Source organism: Falco cherrug, chromosome 11, assembly GCF_023634085.1.
Source record: "Falco cherrug isolate bFalChe1 chromosome 11, bFalChe1.pri, whole genome shotgun sequence".
Taxonomy (NCBI): Eukaryota; Metazoa; Chordata; class Aves; order Falconiformes; family Falconidae; genus Falco; species Falco cherrug.
The window spans coordinates 10,843,763-10,866,066 of NC_073707.1; the positions used below are offsets into that span (position 1 = coordinate 10,843,763).

At 43.2% G+C, this 22,304-nt stretch overlaps 1 protein-coding gene and 1 long non-coding RNA gene across 2 annotated transcripts in view; both read right to left on the reverse strand.

The window, feature by feature from the left end:
• Nucleotides 1-21,989, reverse strand: part of LOC102054109 (vesicle-associated membrane protein 2-like) — a 47,815-nt gene extending 25,826 nt beyond the window's left edge. The window contains exon 1 of the mRNA XM_055723888.1: nt 21,805-21,989. Within this exon, the coding sequence (XP_055579863.1) occupies nt 21,805-21,806 (2 nt within the window). The 5' untranslated portion in view covers nt 21,807-21,989. The remainder of the gene's footprint in view (nt 1-21,804) is intronic.
• On the reverse strand, nt 20,854-21,605 carry LOC129737072 (uncharacterized). The gene is made up of 2 exons (XR_008734492.1): nt 21,134-21,605; nt 20,854-21,034 (listed from the first exon to the last, which is right to left on the reverse strand). It is a non-coding gene; the product is annotated as an uncharacterized LOC129737072 (long non-coding RNA).
• Nucleotides 21,990-22,304: the final 315 nt, after the last annotated feature.

Consider the following 22,304-nt stretch of genomic DNA (forward strand, 5'->3'; position numbering starts at 1 on the left):
TGCTCATATAGGAAAGTAAATGCAACAAAAAAAGATGATCCACCTTCTTTTATCGAGGGTGAACCTGATAGTTTTTGACTCCACTCTTGCACTCTATCATAATGTTCTCTGGACAAAGCTGTACCAAACTCATTGTTTCTCTCCAGTAAGTTTTCTGCAGAATCAGAACCTCAAAAATGTTGAAACATCCGAGTTGTTGCACAGCACAACAGCTTTTTTTAAAAATGAATGCAAGTTCTTACTGGTTGCAACAGTCGTGCTGCATTTACATGGTTACCAGCAGCCATTGTAAGTAACGCACTACCTGTGCATATGTGGATTAATACCAGTATTTCTGCAAGGAGCCCGAAACTAGTGTAAGAGAACAGTTTGTAAGTGGTTATCGATATCTTGAGACCACATAACTATGTTTTATGGCAACATTCCAGAAAACCTGCTGCATACTTCTATATGTAATCTTTCTGAACAATACTGCAACGATAGAGAACCTTCTAACACTCTTTGCTAAGCATTTTTTCTTATTAATATTTTGACTAAAATTTTATGAGATTCAGTAGATTTGCAGAGCCTGATTTTCTGGAAAAGACTATTTCAGAAGTTTGCAGTACTACTTTGTACTGGTTTGGATTTTTTTTCCTTTTTTGTAAGAACTTCAATTCAGCCATCAATCTTGCACATGCAGTTTTACACCTGAAACTAATTAGAGACATTTTTTACCTGCCTACCTGATGGCATCTGCAGGTAGTTCAGAGGTTTTTCTTGAATTCAGTAAGATTACTCTCCTACCATCATAAAGGAAAAATGGCCAATCTGACACAGGTATTTTAGTTGTGAGAAATGCCTTGATGAATTGCATTTAATCTGAAGAGCTTTCTAATCATGTAAATTCAGAGCATTCTGTCAAGTGAATATGCCTGAATCACACGTATTTGGTTTAACTCATACTGAAAAAAATGATTGCACTTGCAGCACTCTGTCATCATCTTAAGAAAGCAATTATAGTAAAATATTACTGTCACAACTCCACAATGTATCAGGCAATGTCCAAGGAGCTTTTAATCGTAGGGTATAGCTCCATCTTACCATTTTGGATGTCCTGTGGTACAACTGGGGACAATTGTCAATGTCCAAAAGGAAAGAATATTTTTGCTTGGTTCAGTTACAAGAAGCAGCAAATACGTAGGCATTAAACTATTCTGACTGTATCCATTAAACACACTTTCCAGAATGTATAACCTTGTATGAATGTATTGAGTCAAAAGAAAGAAGAGGCAGGTCTGGGTCTGCTAATCCTTTCTTTTATTGATTTGTCAGTTATTACTTTGAAGATATGTATTGGACTCACTCAGAAATTTCTCCGTGGTACACACCACAGAATGAAACATAGATTTCAGTAAAGGTGCCAAAAGAAGTGTATTAGTAATGGCTTGCCTTATTTTTATCATTTGTGTGTTAGTTTGCTTGGAAATTAAATGCATCAAAACAGAAGAAATACTCAGTCCACTAGCTTATTTATTTACAGAACAAATGCTCACAGTATCTTATCAGACTACTACACTTTGTATACAGTTTCTGCCTTTTCTGTGGTTAGGGTCCCCAATGAGTTTTATTGATACCAAGACTGAGTCTTAGACCTTCTACTCGTCTAAAACACCAGCAACATTCAGAATTACTCCATTTATTCCCTGGTTTATGACGTCATTCATTAAAAAGCAACCTTTGCAGACTGCATGATGAATTATTCCATGAGTAACCAAACCAATAAAGCCTGGCCTCATACCTGAAATTGCTACATGACTCCCCAGTAGCCAAAATACCTTGAACTTACCTCCCTTACCATCTTGCAAGACTTGCTACCTCGTAATACTTCCAGTTCCTGCCCCATCCACTAGCTCTCCTCCACCCTTTCCCCTTCTACTGAGCATCAGAGCATTTGCTGGTGTGGTGAATTCTGGACCATCCCTGCATTCAGCCAACCACAGTAACTAACGGCTCCTGTGCTTCTCTTACCAACTTTTCCTCAGCTGGCAACAATAACTTGGGCCTCATCTCCACCTAACCACTGATTTCCCAACAGCTTTGAGGTTTTAGATTTTAGATTTTCCCAACCACACTACCAAGTTTAGCAGAATAATACAGAGGCAACGACACAAACTGCATTTCCTTGGAAAGGCAGAACAAAGCCAGCACCGTTTAAAAGCCTTGCATGTAGACACCTCTTTTTAACCTCTACTTTTGTTACTGTTATTCAAACATGTGTTGTGCCTCGGTCACGTCAGTGGCTCTCCAGTAGAGGAAGACACTGTTCATTTTATGTAGAAGTTATATAACAAATGAGCAGGCTATCATACAGCTTTCACTTTTCTTCTTTTCTTCTGTATTCGGTCACTCAACTGCCCTGAGTAGAACAATATGAAAAATGTGGAGTGTTTTGAAACTAGAAATAAAAGCATCCACCACAAATGTCTGTATTGATTTCAGTTCAGAATAAAATTTAAAATATTTTTTGTCTGAAAATCCACATACTTGGCCAGTGAATAATAATACGTAGTCCAAAGACATATCCATTAAGAAAAATCCTTCTGGAAGAGCGTGACGGAACAGTTCAGTTCTAAATACTCAAAGTACTTTAAAAATCTTCTTAGAAAAGTCAACTCCAATTGCCTTCTGTCTCAACCACAGACCCATTCTGCAGAACAGTAGTTGAAGAATGTTGTATTGTACTTGCCTACATTACTTATTAACCATTCTCATATGATCACTTTGATGACAGATTTTAAGTGTCATTTAGGATTTATTTTCTATCACTTCTTTCAAAAGTGTTAAACATAGGGGTACACGCATAGACATGTGCATACACCAATCCATTAATGTAATCTATATTTAGTTTCTGCAACTTGGCATTTAACAAGCCACCAGTATTGTCTCCCAACCTTATATGTATCACTCTCTATTTTACTTTTTTCCTTTCCTTTTTCAAACCTTTCCAGCCTAGAAAGAAGTGGATAGCTCATATACAGAAGATTTTTAGCTGGAAAAAAAAGGTTGTGGCTTCAGAGTTACTTCACTTTGTAGCAACTGGAGATCTGCCTCAGAATTTATACAGAAAACATAGCAATCTTCAAGCACTATTAAGAAAAGCTTTGTAATTTCTTAAGTCAAAGTAATTGGTATGAGAAAAGAAAGAAGCTGACAGAATAGAAAGAAATTAGGGAGAGAAAAAGAACCCTGAGCAATAAATTACTTGTAACATCATTTCTCTAGTTTCATCCCCCACAGACTCTCAGTGGAAAACAAAGGGGGAGAACTAGTGATGCCTCATTTCATTGTTATCTACAGATAGCATCCAAAAACTATAATTTCTTTAGGACAGTAGTTCAGAGTTATCCCAGCCGCAGGTCCACATTGAGTCAATTGCACAACGGACTTCTGAGCAAGGCAAATGTGAAAGCTACAGATGGGTAGTTGCACTCCCTGGTATGTGCTGTACAGTGAGATATGGGCTCCTTAACGAAGCAGCCTACACGTAACTGGCACAAACAGCCTCTGGAGGTAGACCTGTACAGAAAATCTGTAGTGGAAAAAAAACTTTGTAGATGTTTAAGTACTTTTAATTGGGTGAAATACTCATAACAGATCAACACATGTCTTTTGTGACAAGAGGTTTATAGAAAAATAAACTAGTTTAAAAAATCAGTTCAGGATTTCTTTCAAATTTCATCTGTAACTGCCTGCTGGAGACCATTCTCTAAATTGAGCAAATCTTTCTGAATTATTTATTACAAAGAGTATTGGCTATGAAAGCTATACCTTATTCAGTGCTTGAATATTTTACACACCATTTCTACTGTTACATTCATGATAAAGACAGCCCAAATGTATTTTGACCCATGGTTCATTTACTGTTAGGGGCAAACCTTGGTCCTCTCAGGCTTGGCTGTTAGTTTTTGGAACTTGTGAATGTCTAACCAAAGCCTCTTAAGATCAACAAGAGAATAAACGTGCTTCTGCAACAGCTATTGCAGGATGAACAGTTCTTTGTAGTGAGAGTCCTAGTATTGCTTCTGTTTGCAGTCTTTGCAAGTATTTAACTCCCATCCAATTAGGCACAATTTCTGAACAATGAAACCCTCTGGTTCATGGCATCTGTAACACAGATAAGTATCTTTGTTTAGCTTGTTAGCTTATAGGGAGAGGGAGCATCTCTTGCAATATTTGTACATGATCAAGAAAAGCAGAGACTCTGAACGCTACTGTAATACCAAACACTAACAGTTTTAATGTGGATCTGTTGTTCCTTTCAAGAAAATATGAAAATTAAAGCAACACCTAATGCTCTATCTCAGCCACACTAATCCTGTGAAAGCAGTGACTCACCTAGTAATGGCTTTCCATAAATTAGGCAGCTAAAAATGGGTAGGAAGCATGAGACCATTAACACTTCCTGTAGTGTAAATTCTTTCACTGCATGTGAAGAAAAACCATGGCAGTAAAAATAAAAGGTGTCAGCACCCATCATGTTTAGAGATGTTGTTAATAATTCAAGCCTTCCTCCTTTGGAGCGTATGGTTTTAGAATGAATCATTCTCTATTTCCTTTTTCAAATGAAAACTGAGGTTTTGTTGCTCACTAATTCCATACGTTTTCTTCCCAGCTATTAAAAGAGAAGAGATTAATATAGCTAATTGCATGTGTTGCCAGCATCATCTCATAGTAGTACCCTACTGCAGCAATTTTTGTATGTTATCATCTATCATACTTCAGCACTGAAACAGAAATGATTAGTGGTAAAATTGCCAATGTACAGAAGAGAAGCCATACATAACTTTGGGAAATGAAGAGATGGAAGAGGAGGCGGCATTGCACATTTATACCCGTGAATGATCTTTGGGAATAGCACCCCATTTACTACACAGAGCAGGTCAGTTGGCTCTGGACTTGGAACACCACATGCCAGAAGGGCACCACCATGATTAAGAAAATAGAAAGAGGAAAAAAAAAAAAAAAACCAAAAAAAACACCTTTGTTCAACATCCTTGTTTATTGCTTTTGAAGAAATTAAGGAATTTGCAAATTATGAGGTGCCAAGCTACTAGCCCTTATATACAAACATCTGTGTAGGCCCAGAATGTAAGTGGTAAGCCGCAATTGCTGCAGAGTTTGGTTAAGATACACAACTCCAAACATCTATTTTAGATAATAAAAGCAAAAGATACAACTGTGGTGCCAGCCATAACATAAAGTGCACAATTTTCTCATGACACAGAAAAGAATACAACAGACTCTCTCACCTTTTCTAGGAGAATGGAACATGGACATCGTACTCGGAGCTGGCAAAGGCCTCAATACTGTAACAGTTACTGACATATTGCATAAGTTACTCAATGGTAGCTGTCCAATTACTGCTTCTATATTTTATTATTGTCCTATTATCAAGAATTCTTAATATCAGATATTCAGGTCTAGGTCTCTTGTTTTCTCATTTCTTGCTGGGTACAGTAATAACATTTCTAATCAAACCCCCTTTGTTCTATCCAACCCAGCTTTGCTGCATCTAGTTTTTTGTTTCTCTGGCCTATACTACACTGAACAAGATCTTAAGAGAATAGATGAAACAAGTGTTTTGCCAGTAATAACTGAATTTTGTACTCATGTTGCTCTACTCTTTCTGGAGTATTCACCCACTAGAATTTATGCCTTTTTGTAATTGTTTCTCATCATAGGGACAGACAAGAAAGACTACTGTTCTCACAGCTGCTAGAAACGGAAAAAGTATTTCTAGTTTAATGTGAGGCTGTCTAACAAAACAAAAAGCTGACAATTTTATTTTTAATTAAGTTAAATATATTTAATTTGAAGTTGCCTGTGAGCTGGAAGCAACACAGTTCAACCACTTCTTGGAAGTTTAAAAAATAATAAATATCATAGAGCAGAGGCAGTATTAATAAGGAGGGAGGTCAGGGACACGAGGATTTACCCGGGTCTTAATCCCTCCCTTGCCCCATCTGGTAACAACACCTCTCCCATAGCATGTAGTCACAGGCAAGACACTCCACTTCTAAATACACTCCAGTATTGATCAGCTCTCCACCAGATCATCAGTACGCAGGTGTCTCACATACACAAACGTTTCTTGCCTCCAGTCACTGGAGAGGCAGGTTGTTTCTTAAGAACTGTGAAAAAGAAAATGAGGAACTGACCCAGAGGGTATAGTGGGTGTTGCTAAGAGGGGCAGGCAACAAACGCCGGGTTCTCACTCAACGTAGACATCACTGTTGATCCAGGAAACAACTGGCAGGTTTGTGGAGATCCAACTACTCAAACATACCAAGAAATAAACCAGAAGGACAAACAGCAACACCTAGAGATAGCTGTGGGTGGCTGAGTAACTCTCAGTAGGTCCAACACTTAACTTTGCAATTAGTGCAGGTGAACCTCGTGGTGCATGTAAAGCACCAGCACAAGTCCCCTGGGACTTCTGCTTTGTGGTGGGACTGGGGGAAGGATGGGTGATGAAATAAGAGAAGCGAGGTGCAGCCTCTGCTTTCCCACAGAAACCCAGCACAGCCTTGGGTAAAGTCACCTGATCCTAGCTTCTCGAGAGGCATTTCAAACGTCCGATTCCCACAGATGTGTATGCCACAGAGCAAGATACTTGAGGATCTGTCTTTGTGCCTTAGCTGTAGTTGTCTGTTTCTGTATGATTGTGAGGCATCACACACTGCAGCAATGAAGAAAGCACATAGATACCTATAGCAGTACAGATGACCTTTGATAACAACAACCTGAACAAAAGTTTTCCCAGAGTTATTCACCTGTGAACATTTCCTAGCTCACCAGAAGGGTTTCTGCCTTTTTTTTTTTTTCTTTAACTCCTCCTATTTTTTGACCGTAGCAGGACCTAATCAGACTATTCAAGTGACTTTAAGAATTATTATGATTACATCAGTCTGAGAAGGTCTGGTTGCACTACAGAGTGCATTAGGCTGTAGTCCCCAGCACAGAGCACCACAGCAGAGCAGGAATCCAGGACTGCAACTCCAAGGTTACCTCAACGCCACCTAAGTGGAGGCTGTGCCAGGCATGAAGAAAGAAATCCCTATTCCTGTGCTAGTAGTCCTTTAGCTACAACATATAATCTCAAGTCCTTAGCTAGCCATCTAACTATCCTTTATCTCCAACAAAAAAACACACTGTCCTATTTCCCTCTTTTATGTTTGAACCTACCATTTTCTCCAGGTGTTTTTTTTTATCTTGTCATAATCCATCACCTTCATGTGCTTTGATCTTTCCATAAGGAATTTATTTTCTCTCTTCAAAGATCTTTTCTAGTGAGAAGATATTTTCCCCAGTCCATAACTTCTGTTCCCTTCACATGTCACAGCCTGACTGCTTCCCCCCCCGCCTTTTTTTTTAAATTTAATGACATTTAAGAAATCAAATTTCAAATCAGAAGTGAGCCAGGCAATTTTATTCCTGATGGTACAAGATGTGGCCTCTGATGAAAAAAACCTAAGAGACAGACATTGTTCACACACTGCTGGAGCAAATGCGCTCCACAAAAGGTTTTGCAAGGCGGAGCAGAAGATAGTCAAAGGTAGTCAGAGCTAGTCATAGATCAAAGGTGAGGAAAGAGGCAAAAAAGAAAGGGCAAGGCAGGGATGGTTATGTTTTACCCAGTAACCCACTTCACATGAGGCTGACTGGACCAGAACATCTTTCCTTCTACCAGCAGCGTGCTATTACAGCCTGTTATTCCTCTATTTCACTCATCACTTCACTGGTACTTACTATCATATGTATCACCAAACACCAGCACATTGCAGGGGATACAAAGAACCATGAATAGCAGAAGCCAACACCCCAAAAGCCACCTTCCCAGCCAAACAGTAAGGGTTGTGGCAGGCTGTTTTATTTCCTAGTACTTTGAGAGAAGTTACTCTCAAAGGAAGAGGACTGAAGTCTTAAAATCTTTTAAAATGTCAATTTCTGGAGCATTGTGATGCAGACAAAATCCCACACTAACTCAATCCTGTGAGACAAATTTGGAGGACACCAGCAAATGTTCATTAAAGCTCTGGGACAATCATAAGCATGTAAGAGAACTATATAAATCACTTTTATTCACGCTACTACATTTAAACCAGGATATTCTATCTTCTCTCCCAATTCCCATTAACAGTTGCTAATTCTGAAGGAAAAAAATCCATACATATATAAAAAATGGCATATATAATATATAAAAAGGCTGTATTTGTCTTAGCTTTTCAACAAAATTTGAATTCTTTGGTTCATTTGTCAGTGTTTATATAGTGTAAATCTGTGCAGTGCCGAGGTTGCCAGTACCACTGTCTTTAAGACACAGAGGGGTATTTTGATTGGTTTTAGCCTATTAAAACCATTATCCTAATTAAAATTCATTGTTTGTTCCCCCACTTAAAAAAAAGTAGTTTTAGAGGGAAATCTCTCACCCATCTCTTCAAGGAGTTTTCAGCTTTATGCATTCTCTTGAACTTTCGAATTGCTGCCAGCTTGTCTGCTCCATGTTGTTGCTCAGCCCTGGGGTACCAGATGTAAGACAGCCAGGGCCTAGGAGCTATTTACACATTCCTCTTTATTTCAGCCAATTGTATATGGCTAAGACAGGACTATTGCTATATGCCAAGAATCAGTTTGCTTTACTTACATGTATGTTGCAGACTGGGGACAAGGAGGAATGAGCAAGATGCTGGATGCATCCTCTTCTACCGAGTATGGTATTACACAGTCCACAACCTTTGGCTTTTATGAACAGGGCTAGTTCTTGTGCAGTCAACAGCCACACGCTGTCCCTCTATGAAATGTATTCTCTATTACTCTGATGCTATGGACATAACTTCGAATAGTTCTTGCTGTCTTGTTGTCATTAAACTTGCTGTAACGGAGACCTCCACGTAGAGAAGATAAGCACCAACACATCCTGTCTAAAGCAAAGTACTACTCGGAAGAAACAAATACTCTTCCAAGGCAGATTGCCTGAACTGGGACAGCAGCTGCCTCAGTGGACCGGAGATGAGGCCCCCAAAACAAGAGGCTGAATTCCAACATTTTAATTTGTCAAACAACTTCTCCATTTCAGATAGTTTCAAACCCAAACAAAACTAATTGCCTATCCCAAAACAACCCATCTAATGCACACATATGCAAAAAATACCAGCCTCTCAGGATTTTACTTCTAAAGACAGAGCAAAACACTGAGATGTCAAACAGAACATGCTTTGCATCATTATGCTTATATGCAGAATAGCTCTTGCACAGCATCATGGAAACACCTAAATTGAGCATTCTCTACACACATTTGCACAACGCAGCTGTCATTTAAAACACTTGCAATTTGAAAAAATTCTGCATGCTCCTAGTCAGAGGTGTTTGTTCCTGTGCTGAATATCTTCTCACCTCAAAATCTCACACTTGTGGAGCATTAATATCCCCAAGTTGATCTTACAAAAAGGTCAGTTTACTTGGCTTTTTGATCTCCGAGTTAAGGATCTTGAGCACTTACCTGAATATGCCCAAGAAAAAGTTCTATATAAAATCTATATTGTACTTGGAAATACAAAATACACTACATTCTGGAAAAGTAAAAGCTTCTCAAGAACAGCCCTATTTTGGTTACGGCAGTAACTACAAGGAATTCCCAGTTCCAGACACCCCTCATGACTTGGGCAGAGGTCTAGTAACTAAAGATAACTAAACAAAGTCCTTAAGTCCAAAAAGACTTAAAAGGGAGAAGCACAATATCTTCCCTTTGTTCCACTTTGAAGACAGGAGGACAGAGACAGCAGCAATTTTTTTCACTGTGCAACAGTGAGGCGGTGTGATGTCTAATGTAGCAGTGGGCTATGCCCCCCAGCCTGTCCTTGTGTCCTCTTTGCTCAGTCTCTCTGTAGCTATAATAGAAAGAAATCAGAAGCAATTTCTTCCATCCCAAAGACACATGATCCTGATTCAGCCCTGCTATATTGACAGACACGGGTTAGCAGTAGAAGCAATGGTATTGCCCAGATAGTAGTTCCTGCATGGATACTACGTAGGGAGATTTATCTTGTTTCTTCGTTTTTAGCAGGACAGAGATCCTATTTCTTTTCACTCTACTCCCAGTCTATGTGTTCAGTATAAAGCCAGTCAGCCTTTGTCCAAAAAGCTCTTTAACTGGAAACAGGGAAAGGATGGCTTAGCACGACCACCTCTCTACTTCTGCACGTACATAGCAAGAATACCTAGAATTCTACTAGCTAATTAGAAGAGTTTGGGAGAGAGAAAGCTTTGCTTAAAATGCCAAGTCTCCATTACGAAACACTATTGGACTGTTGGGCTGATCTGCTCAGAGGTCTCACCATCTCTCGTGTGCCTAGTGTTTTTGCAAATGTCTGAGGCATCCACGATGCTGCTGTTTGAGATGTAAGATTAAAGTAAAAGAAGCCTTCTCCATTCCTGACAATTCTCATTTTTCTATACTGCTCCTGAGAAAAGGATTTACAAGGTTGGCGCTTGGCAGAACAGAAAATGCAAAAGCTCTATTTGGCATAAGGAGTCAAGGCCCCCACCTTAACTCCTTACATATTCTAAATTAATCTTCTTTTGTCCTCAGCCTACAAGTCTTTTCTGCTACGAAAGAATGCAACCAAGTTTGCCTAGTTTATTCGCTCAAAGAGACAGCCAAGAAGAATAAACTCAGATTATTCTACGTTGACCAAATTAAAGGAAATTGTGGCTCAGAGCAGAGGGATTCCCTTTGTTTATTTAACAACACAAGGGAATTTCTGCAATTCTGTCTTCTATCACCACTGACAGCCTGTTTGATGTGTTTGTGCTGCTAGAGCCCCACAACACACTCTACCGTCCCAGCAGAGATTCAGAGGAAGGCCATTTCCATGGGCAGTCAGGCTAGGAGCCTCTGGCACGTGGAGCTGTAGTTGGCGCTTGCTGGCTGGTGAATCTATAACCTACCTGTAACCAAGCCACCTCAGGAAGGGAGATGTCTCAAATACGGGTGGACATTCACATTCACCACTGGGAAGTTGCAGGGGAAGGCAGATTCCAAGAGAGACCAGCTGCAGGTTAACAAGGGACCACAGTGAAAACAACAGAAACCTGTACTGGGCATATGAGTCACCGCCGGAGACACCTGGCTGCCGCCACTGCTCTGTGTCTGAGCTGCCAAGGGACTAACAGCGGCTCGGCACAGCAAGCCACAAGGGTAAACACCTACACTTGTCTCCTCTTCCCCATCACTCACCAAGTTGCTATCCCTTGCCTGTTACTCACAATACTTCCCCACCACCCTCCAAATAAGAGGAGTTTCTCAGTTTCTATCCTAAATCCCAGATGACAAGTTTTTTAAAGATCTGAAAAATCTTTATCAAGTACCTTCCTTTGCTATTTACATGCATAATCCTATAAGCAACATGCACAATCAGTTTCAAAGCAAACCAAAGACTATAGAAATAAACATAAACCCTTGGAAAAAAAAAAAAAAAGTCCTTTCAACTAGAGGAGCTTTGCAAATGGTTGTGTATATCCAAACACTGAAGCACAGCTACTCTGGTCCAGGTTGGGGGAACAGCTGCCTTTGCTGTAAAACAGATTCAGTCCTATAGACAAACAATGCTAGAACAAACCCAGAGACAAGCACCATCACCAAACTATTTAAAAAAAACATCAAAACCAAAAGGCGCACTTTTACATTAAATGAACATGTAGGTAGTCACTGGCTAAGTTTTGTTAAATGTTTTACAATATTTGGGGATTTTTCAGTTTCACTCAGCAAAGTACATAATGCTTGGTTTGCTAGGCATTACCTTCTGAACTACATGTTTTCTACTTTTTAAAATGTTTTCCTTCAAGCTGTGCAATGCTACTGCAGCATCTTGGAGTGAAAGTACCTTGTACAGAGTGATTTAGCTCTGAGCTGAGCCTGATCTAGAGCCATTAGCCACGGTGCCTCTGAGGATTTTGGATTTAACTTCCTAAACAGATAGGACCTCTTAGACTCCTCTTCTCGTTGCTGGGTAGCACTTCATCTTCTAAGGGACTTCAATACCAGCAACCATTCAGTGCAATCAAACTCAGGTTTTCTGAAGTTCTTGCCCTTGCTACAAGCACTACGGATTCCTCCAAGACTACGGCAAGTTACCTGGAAATCTGGGTACCTCTTGTTCACTGACAACACACAGGAACGAGGTATTTCTGAGACAGGAACTCTGCTCTTCCCTCTGGGCACAATGCTCCCTTCCCCAAGGTGCAGGCCCCCTCGTTTCATACACACACACTATCCGACCGGTTCAGCTCTTTCCTCTGTCCAGGTATAGAGAGTGTTTGATTCTGTAATTGTTATGGTTTAAGTCTAAGTGCCTTCTTCCTGCCTAACAAGTTTCACCATCCAGACTGCTCAGGAAATAGGAAGGGCTGGGAGAGGGGCTCGGGACTGACAACAGGCTTTATTTCCAGAACTGTGGTGGTGAAGGAGATCCTCAAACAGCTATCTGGGAGTCAGCAACCAGAAAAATACTAACTTGCGTAGTTCGTAACTGGCTTTGTCAGGTCGGAGTTGAACAAGAAGAGCACCTGTCAGCTGTGGTTTCTGAAGGAGATCATTCTACCGCTAAAGCATTTCAGTGTCTGCACAGAACTTAAAATCAAATCCGCCTCATTCTCTCCTAGGGTTAACTGCACAGAATTGTCACAAGGGCAACAAACATGCTAATGCAAGGTTCTTCGCTTTAACATTGCTGCTGTGGCCATGAATCAGTTACAAAGACGAAATACAAGAGACCATGTTGCTTCACATACGTGAAACAATTGAGAACTGACATGCAAAACATGCAGGTCAGTGTCAACACGCCAAGACACACAGGGCACACTCCACCTTTCCATTCCCTTCTCCTCGTCTCCCTGAAACATTCAATGGAAAAAAGCATCAAAGCGTTCAGTGGCTTGAAATATTTTTGTGTTTATATCATCTAGTAAACAAAGTTGCTGAAAAATGTCACCGTGTGATCTTCATGTATGTGTGGGAGACAGTATCACAGCTGTCAGGGAATGACTGTACACCTCCTTGCTGGAAACAAGTAGTCATACATTTCAGAAGCAGACTTTTATAGCCTGGTGGGATCTCTGCTAAACACTTGGGATATCCAGACTGTTGACTGCTTCCAGGAAGATATCTGCTGATTCATCCTGGCAGTACCTGCTCTCAAGCTGAGCTCTCCCTGGATCCCAGTCAGCAGAAAGGCTCTCAACCGCAGTGCTGACACCAGCCCAGAGAATTCTGCCTTGAAATTCTCAAGTAAGCTGATGGGCTATAAGTCATCATCAAATCTCAGCCAGCTTTTGAAGTGTAGGAAGCAACCAGCTACCCAAAGCCTTCTGGAAGGACTGTTTGGTCACTCGGTGCAGTTGTGATGGAAAACAAACAAAGCTATATTTATACAGAACTGTCCTCTGCAAATACGAGTACTTGCCCAGAACCAGGACTAGCAAATCCAGCTTGCAGCACCCACCGCCCTCACCCTGAACGAGGGGTGCAAGGTCATTCTGCCAGAGCTTTGCTTATTGATGCTCGATCTGATGCTGATTTAGGAATCTTGGCATCTTTACCAAGAGGTAGCTCCAACTATCTTGTGGCAACTGTTTGGTAAGTTCCGACCCCACTCAGGATGTTTGGCAGCACAAAGCGCCATGCCAGTCAGTTTAGCTGCTCGGTGATAGCACAAAGTGCTCCATGCTTTTCAGGGTTAGGTGACAACTTTGGGTTTGCTGCTATTGATTAAAGCTCTTTGTTTCTTTGCTTCCCCTCCCCTTTCCCCTGCTGAATTGTCACCATAGGTGACAGCTGTTAAGTGCAACTATTCTCTCTGTGCACACACTGGAAATGGATACTGCTGGAGACACAAGAAAGAGAAGGGGGGGACCATTCTCTATAAGAGCTATTGGCAAACCTTGCTGGAGTTCAGCAAGCTTTCCCACAGATCGACTTAAGGAGAGAGTGAGTGCACAAGAAGAAATGTCCAGTCTTAGAATTCCCCTCTAAACCCCAAACTATCACAAAAAAGCACTATCCCATGCAACAGCCTGTGCCAACAGCTGCAGGTTTATGCTCTGAAGCAGCCGTGCCCTTCACCTTCCTGCAGCACACCGTAATTAGGGCCCTGAGCAGGGCCATATTCACTAGCATGATAAAGAGGAGCTATTTTTGTATATGAATTCAAATGAACAAATGTAATTTCTAACCATTAACCTCCTGAAGCAGGTAACAAGTGGGTTTAGGGATAATTAATGATTTTCTTTGTTTCTAGGAAAGCTTTACCAGAACCCATATATTTCTAAAACACTGGCACATTGCCTGACTCAGGACCTTGGTGTCTAAAAGGGCAACCAGTGCGTTACAACACCCCCACCTCCCAGAGCCAGACCCCTGCCCTTCTGCAGGTGCAGAGGAGATGCTGGGAAGCCTGTAGAGCCAATTCTTAAGTCCTTTCCTTCACAGATCCACGCTTGCTCTTACAGAGGCAACGATGTTTCAGTAGAGCAGAGTACTTTGGGGCTCGCTTGGAAGTTCAGAGACTGATTCCAGCAAGAACTGCAGTTCACAGGGCTTACTGGGAAAGCTCACTCCTCGCTCTTCTCCAGAGGTACGTGAAATCTAGACTGAGGAAAGAGATCTGGAGAGGCAGGGAAGATGCTGGGCTAAGGATCTGTCCTGCTTCTGACAGCCCAAACCCAAGAGATACCTGCTGCCAGCATGGATATAAGGAGCGCTCCACAGCTGAAGGATCCCCCGCCACAGCCATGCCCTGAAGCAACACAGTCTTTTGTGCTAACTCATCAGCTGCCATTCTGGTAGATACACCAGGGATTAAACCAACCATTTCCAGAAGTTACAAACTGAGTTGAAAAAGCCACAGCTCTGTAGCAGTGGGTCAGAACTCCTGTCTTGGTCAGCACACCACAAATCCGTAACCTTGCCTACTACCAGCAATTCCTCTCTCTTCCAGTCCACTGCATGCGACTGTGAGATTCTCCTCTAACTTTATGTAAGCACATATGGTTTTATTAAAATGTGCGCTCTGCACTGCTGAGAACAGCATTTACAGGGCAACAGAACAATAGCTTTTTGCAAACTACCAAGCTACTGCAAGACATGGTGTAGAGAGATGGGAGCAGACACCAAGCTAGAGAAGATTGCATGGAATATGAAAGATGAGAAAGCTCACTTGCAAGAAACCTGGTTTTTGTTCCCTGTGGGAGAAATACAAACTTTTGCATTCAAGCCAAATTTAATAATGCATTCCAGGGATCTGCATTTTTTTTTTTAACTCCCACATTTCCTCCCTTCCCAAATACCATGTTTTCGCCTTCTATTACAGGTATTCCTGTGGCATACACTACCAACAGGTTGAAGATAAAAGTGCTACCAAGTTATCATGGATGAAAAGTCAGTATCTTGGACGCTTGGAATACAGCCAAACATTAGTTTAATTAACTTCAACATATTCAGTTTTGTCTGACCTTTTCAAATGGTAGCACAGGAGCACTGAGGTTGGAAGGAACCTCTGGAGATCATCTAGTCTAGCCCTCTGCTCAGAGCAGGGCCCACTAGATGAAGTTGCTTAGGACATTGTCCAGCCAGATTTTTTAATCCCTCCAAAAACATTTCATGAAACATCTCTCCTTGTTCAGGAGATGCAATACAGTCCTTTAAGAAGCTATTTAAAAACAAAATTTTGCAACTGAACTTCAAACAATGCAAAGTAGTCTTGATAATTTTGTAATATAACACACATTTTGCTGCATCCTGAACAGGACATAAGAAGCATTTCCTTACAATGACTGCATTTTTAATACTGTTCAATTTTTCAATTTCATTATATAAATTCCCATCTGGATCTAGTGTGAGCATCTTAAAAGAAAATCAGCATCTATCCAGTATCAGGCACTAACAACACTTCAGTACAGCACTTATTGCTGTCTGTTTCCTCTCTTAATCTCTTTTCTGGACCATGTAAGGAGTTTTGTAAAATCTGTGGACACTTCCTTTCCTACTTAGACTCCAGCACAAGGACATCATTTGATGAAGCAGGACACATCACAGCCTTCGGTGTATTCCCACCAGTGCTGTTTCTGTCTCCAGCTTCTTGCAAAGGCTGTCTCAATTCTGCATGGTATTGACGTGTTTCATAATAATAAAAACTCTGGTGAAGCACTGACTCCTCACAAACACAAATCGTCAGCTAGTTGGTGCTTCCAACATGCAAGCAAGCTATGGCTCTGATACATAAACATGCAGTGAAAGCACTTGATTCCAATACATTTACCAGTTTACATTTAGAGACCGCTGCAATAGATGAGAATGTACTTTAAAAAAAAAAGAAACAACAAACACCCCACCACCCCAATTCCTGCAACAATGTGGGGTTTATCTTCTAAAAGGCCATCGTAGGAGAATGTCTGTTTTCTAGAAGAGTTCCTTTTGACCCTGCGATACTGATTCAAGCAGCTGTAAGGTAACACATGATAAATTAAATTTCTTTCTCATTTACTCTGAAATAGAAATACTTGCATTTTCCTGCATATTTCTCATTGAATTTTGCATCTGAAGAGATAAAGGAACTTGATCAGATAATTCAGATCATTTGGTCAGGAACTTTCATTCTAATTATTTCACCCAGTACAAGAAGCTACAATATAATTGCAACTGACAAAACACTTACTTGCAAACGTACAGACAGATCTTTTTCAATGAGTTACTACTTTACACAGAAAAAACATCAGGTTGCCATAACTTAGCAGTTAAAAAAAACCAAAACACCACCTTGCAATCATTTGGTGGGTGTTCAGTGGATAATGGAAAAGAGTTTAGAGGGCTCAAGTACAAACATCAGGGAAAAAGGAATTGCATCATTACAAAACACCAGCCTAGTTAACTGCTGGTAATGACTACAAATAATGACAGTAGAGAGCACTGAATGACGTAGGTGGGAGCATATTCTCTTTAAGTCGTAATTGCTTAAAATGAGCAGTTCAGTCAATTTGAACTTATTTGGGACAGCCTGTACTGGCCCTTCCAGGGCACCGCTGGCATTTGGCTAAAGCTGTCAGTGAGAAACCTCCATGTGTTCTGCATCCTACAAACGGTGGCAGAACAGCAGCGGAAGGGGAAAACATGTTTCATACATCGCTTTCCTTTCTTCAGCCATGCCTCTTCACCCCAAGCCGTCCACACAAACATGGGTGTGCCTGGTGCTCTACAGCCTAATTACTGATTTTTCAAGAAGACATTGATTATCTAAATAGCATCTAAAAAGGGGAAATGCTCATCTGGTTAACCAGTTCAGCTTCCACTACAGCCACATTAAGTGTCCTGTAAGTCACCCCACAGCTGGAACTATCCATGCAAAATGCCTGGAAGTCAACAGCAACAAGTTATGGCTGATGCATAACACAATGAATGAGCGCCAAGTCACAAGGAAAGGGACCACTGGACTAAATATATTTGGGTTTCATGCACCTCATTGTTAGCCTGTTTTGAAGAATGTTTATTGTGACATTCACTTTGTCTGTACTTGTCACACGTAATTCCCAGTTGCGCCCATTCTGGGATTATTTTCTTCACTGAGGTCCTCAAGACACCATTCAGTTTGATCTCTACATTTTAAAAGACTCATTACCCAAATATCCAAAAGATTTATGACCTGCTTGGGCCACCCTTCTTTCAAACGGCAAGCGTATAAGGAATAACACTTAACATGTGGCTGGAAGCATCTATTTCTAATGCAAGACAGAAAGAAGATGCCTGTGTGCATGATGCCACAAAAGAGCCAGTGAAGGGAAAAAACCAATGAACACAACACATACATCCCTCTGTTGAGGTCTTAAAGTGGCAAACAACAACAGCTCCTATTCCTAACGCCCTTACTTCAAGGCTCTTACTCAGAGCTGTGAGTGTTAGAACCAGCAAACAAGGGTCAGAATAGAACCATGCTGAAAACGGGGCCCTTTCACCCCTCAGCATCCTCTTCTCCTGCACACAGCTGTGCTCCACCGAGTACAGCCTGGTTATTTTCACTACAAGCTCCACTACATCCTTTAAATGAGAACAACCACCCACTCGGTCACAACTATGCTTGTGTGAACCAATACTACAGGACTCTCAAAACCACTGGTCCCTCTGGCTGATGGGGGAGGCAGTCAGAAAACGTCAAGACTGACTGTAGCTTGTCTGGGTCTGAGGCAGCTGGCCACCAGATGTAAAACCCTGAGAGCTCCAGTGGATGCCAATCTTCTTGCGACCGTGGATTTTCGGAGCTCTTTTAGAACATATTTCTAAGGGAACACAGACACTTAGCAGCACAGAACAGATGTACCATTTAGAAAATGTACCCCTCCATTTTACGCTAGTTATACTTCCCTAGGACATGCACTGGCTGCACTCGCTTTTGTAAGCCACCGAGCTCCCCAAAAGCAGGGGGTCAGGACTGGGTAGAGAGCTGTACTAAATTGGTTTGTCTCCACTGATCAGTACAAGAGAAGGGCAAGGTAGGGAGATTTTGCTGAGTTTCATAAAATTATGCCCACAAAACCAGGGCTAAGTACTGCTCTACTAACAGCAGGAGACCATGGCCATGCCATTCTTTTCAGAGAAACCAAACAGACATTCAACCAGAACAGACTCATTACAATTGCTGGAACCATTTTAATCCTATCCATCCCCACCAGGATGTTACTCCTTGCTGCTCTAAAATAGGCAGAAGGGTTGGGTGGTTTGGTTTTTTTTTTTCAGAAAGCTCTAACTGCTACCCGAGGAATGAGATACAGCAAGGCAATTCCGCCGGGGGGAGAGCCAGGTGCTTTGCTTTGCTCCTTGTCTCACAAAAGTTGTACCCTGCCATAGAGCACATTTGTATTGGATTAATGTAATCAAAGGCACCCTGCTGTCTGCTCACTGACCTATCTGTAAACAACAGATGCCATGATGTCATGAACTTCTACTATATATAATTACCTATTGAGATGTGACCATTGTAAAAGAAACAAACCAATATACTTCACCTGCCGCTGTCAGTCTGTTTTCCAGAGAGGAACAAAGCCTATAAGTGCCCCAACTTTAAGCACCGTTTTCTTCTCCTCATCTCCCTTCACTGCTCCTCATATCTCCTCTAAGTAAGTTTGCGTGCTCTCCCTTACACCTGGAACAATCTTCCTAGCAGCACTGGTATGGTCCAACCCATCTCCATTCTTGCTTTAGATCCCTCTTATATCTTTTCATTCAACCTTCTTATGCCACAGCATCCTCTCCTCTGCCTGCACCAAGGTGAAAGATGTCTGTTACCTGAACGTGTCTTACCTGCCCTGGATCGTACTCACTGCAACAGAGACCACAGATTCCCACCTCACGTAAATCAGTGCAGGTTTGCTGGGGTGACACACAATCATGAACCCCAGAGAAGACGGTGAATAAGGAATACTGTTCTCTGATCTCCAACATGAGAGTAAGGTCAGGCAGAACCTGCTACCTGCTAGCTCAGAAACAATAGGACGTGGCTTTCGCACCGGCCCAGTCCAGCTGTGGAGCTCTGTGCCACAGTACGCTGCAAATGGAGCAACTGGACACCTTCCTGAAAGAACAACAAAACCCAGTGCGAGTCAGGAACGCTAAAGAACTCTCCTCAGGTTCGGACACTCCCCAAGCCTTACATGCCTGGCAGCTGGGGAAGAATTCTGGGAATACCACTGCATACCCACTGCTTTCTTGTACTCTCCCCTAAGCACTCCCTGCTAGCTACTTCAGAGGACAGCACACCAGGAGAGATGGATCTGTCACTTGACCCAGCAAAGGAGCTCTTCACTGACACTAGATCCCACACGCTGAAGACACAGCGTCATGTCTCATGCGCATGTCTGTATACACGCAAGAAGAGTCCGTGTTTGCAATACTCTATCGGTGTAAGATTAGAAGTAACCTCTGCAGAGTATTTGGTGCTCACTAGCAATTGGCTTCTACAGCCCTGTGAACTACAACTGTAGCTGCTGCTACAAGTCAGTAGCTAATACACATTTATCTCTGTTGTTCATCAGTAACTCAGAAGGTACTGGGACATGATATTCATGCAGATGTTAAAAAAAAAAAGTTTTCATTACAATATCTGGCAATGAAACAGAAGCCAACTGACAATGACAAGCTGCTTATTTGTCTTGGCTTCATTTCAATTATCAGACTGGAAGTCTATATGGCCAAAGTAGGCAAAAACTGCCTTCTTTTCTTCTGATTTTTGTCAGAAGTCTGATGCAAGTCCCCTATAGAAGAGGTATGACCAAGTTCTACTAGTGTCACCCTTTCTGCTTTATTTAGAAATGCTCTCTTGAAGACCTAGACACGCCAAAACCAAAACATATACCGATTGAGTTAAACATTATCTGAATTATTGCTTTGTGTCTTAACAGCTTCGATCGTATAATACCGCAGCAGCAAACTCTTGTATTAATCACAGAAAAAAATCTCACATATAAATAAAAGTATTTGATGTCATCATCTGGCTCCTGATATAAGCACAACTAGGCAACAGAAGCTTACAATGAACTGCCTTTTGCTAGATGGAGTTCAGTGTTTACCTAAGGAATCTTCTTTTAGATAAGTTATTTTTTTTTCCTTCCAAGGAGTTCCTTGCTTTGGAAACATTTTAGACAACATAGACAAAAGCTTATTGTCTGAGATATTATATAGGAAATAACATTAAAGAAAAAAGCAAACATTTCACAATATGTGATGGTAGACTATTCTGAAAAACCCTCGTGAAGAACAGTTAGTTACTGGCAATATTTTAATAGTAATTTAATCACAGATTGCCAGGACTGTTTCCACTCCTTATCTTCTCTGAATCAAGCAAGCTCCAGTTCTTCCAAGAGCACCCAAAACCAGCAGATATTTGGTCCCATACACCAGCACATGAGTGACTCTTTGCTTTAGCCATCTTCTCTGGCAGTCCCTTAGGAGTCACTGGGAATGCACAGTGAATTGAGACAATAGTGAAATGATGCGTTCAAGCCACCTGAATTCTTTTGTGAATGAACAGGGGGCTGATCCGCCCCTACTTACCTCAGCACACTTGTTTCAGCACTGACTTTGGGGGGTTCAGCACTGCCTAGCAGAGAGCGTTAATTAAAGCGTTGATGCTCAACGTAAGGGCTCAGGAGAGGTATTTGAAGAGATGCAAGCAAGAAGAAACGGATTATTATCCGGCGCTGCTGACAGGAGGCCGTGGGTGCTGGGGATGGGGCTGAGCTGCTCAGGCTGCCAGTCCTGGGGAGGGAACGTCTCACGGAACAGCGAGGACAGGCAGGACCCGCTGGCCGTGGCTCCGCCGGGTGACTCAGGCAGTTCTGCATCGCTGCCTCGGACCTGTCGAGGGTCTCGGCCCCGCGCTGCCCCTCGGGCCGACCCGGGTCAGTACCGTGCCAGCCACCCCCTCCCGCTGCCCGGCGGGCGGGTACGCCCCGCAGACCCGCCGAGGCTCGCAGGTTGCTGGCAGCAGCAGCACCACACCGGACTTCGGGGCTGCGGGCACCGCACACCCCCGGCCCCGCCCGGGACCCCCGCTCAGGGCGCCGCAGCCCCCTCCCGCCCCCAGCCCCAGCCCCCCGCCGCACGGAGCCGCCCCCCCGGCTGCGGGAGCAGCAGGGCAGCGCCCCGCGGCGCCCCCCGAGCCCTACAGCCCCGCGGCCGCCCGCGCCCCGGGGGGGGGGGGGCCGGGCCGCCCCGCTACTCACATGGCGGCGACCGAGGGGCGCCGGGCGGCTCCGGCAAAGATGGCTTTCGGCGCCGCTGCCGGCAGCCTCCTAGCACCGTCGGCGCGGCGGCGGAGAGAGGAGGGGTAGGCACCGGCTACTGAGCATGCCTGCGCCGCACATCACGGAGCGGGGAGCGGCGGGGCCCCCTCCCCACCCCCGGCAGGTCCGGGAGGGACGGGCGCCGCCGCCGCCCCTCCCCCTCCCCTCCCCCCCCCCCCGCGGGCGGGAGCTGTCCCGGGGCGGCGGGGCCATCCCGCCGGGGGTCCCAGCTGGAGACCTTCGTGCGTGCCTGCAGCCACCGGCCCGGTCCCCCCGCGGGATGGGGGAGGGCGGGGGGGCCGTGACGGGGGGTACCGCGGGGCAGAGCCGGCGGCGGGTGGGCAGCGAGGGCAGCCGTGGGTGCTTCGGCAGGGGCGTCCCTCGGGCGGAACCGCGCCCTGGCCCCGGCCCGGCGCTCCTGGCTCGGGCTCCTCGCAGCC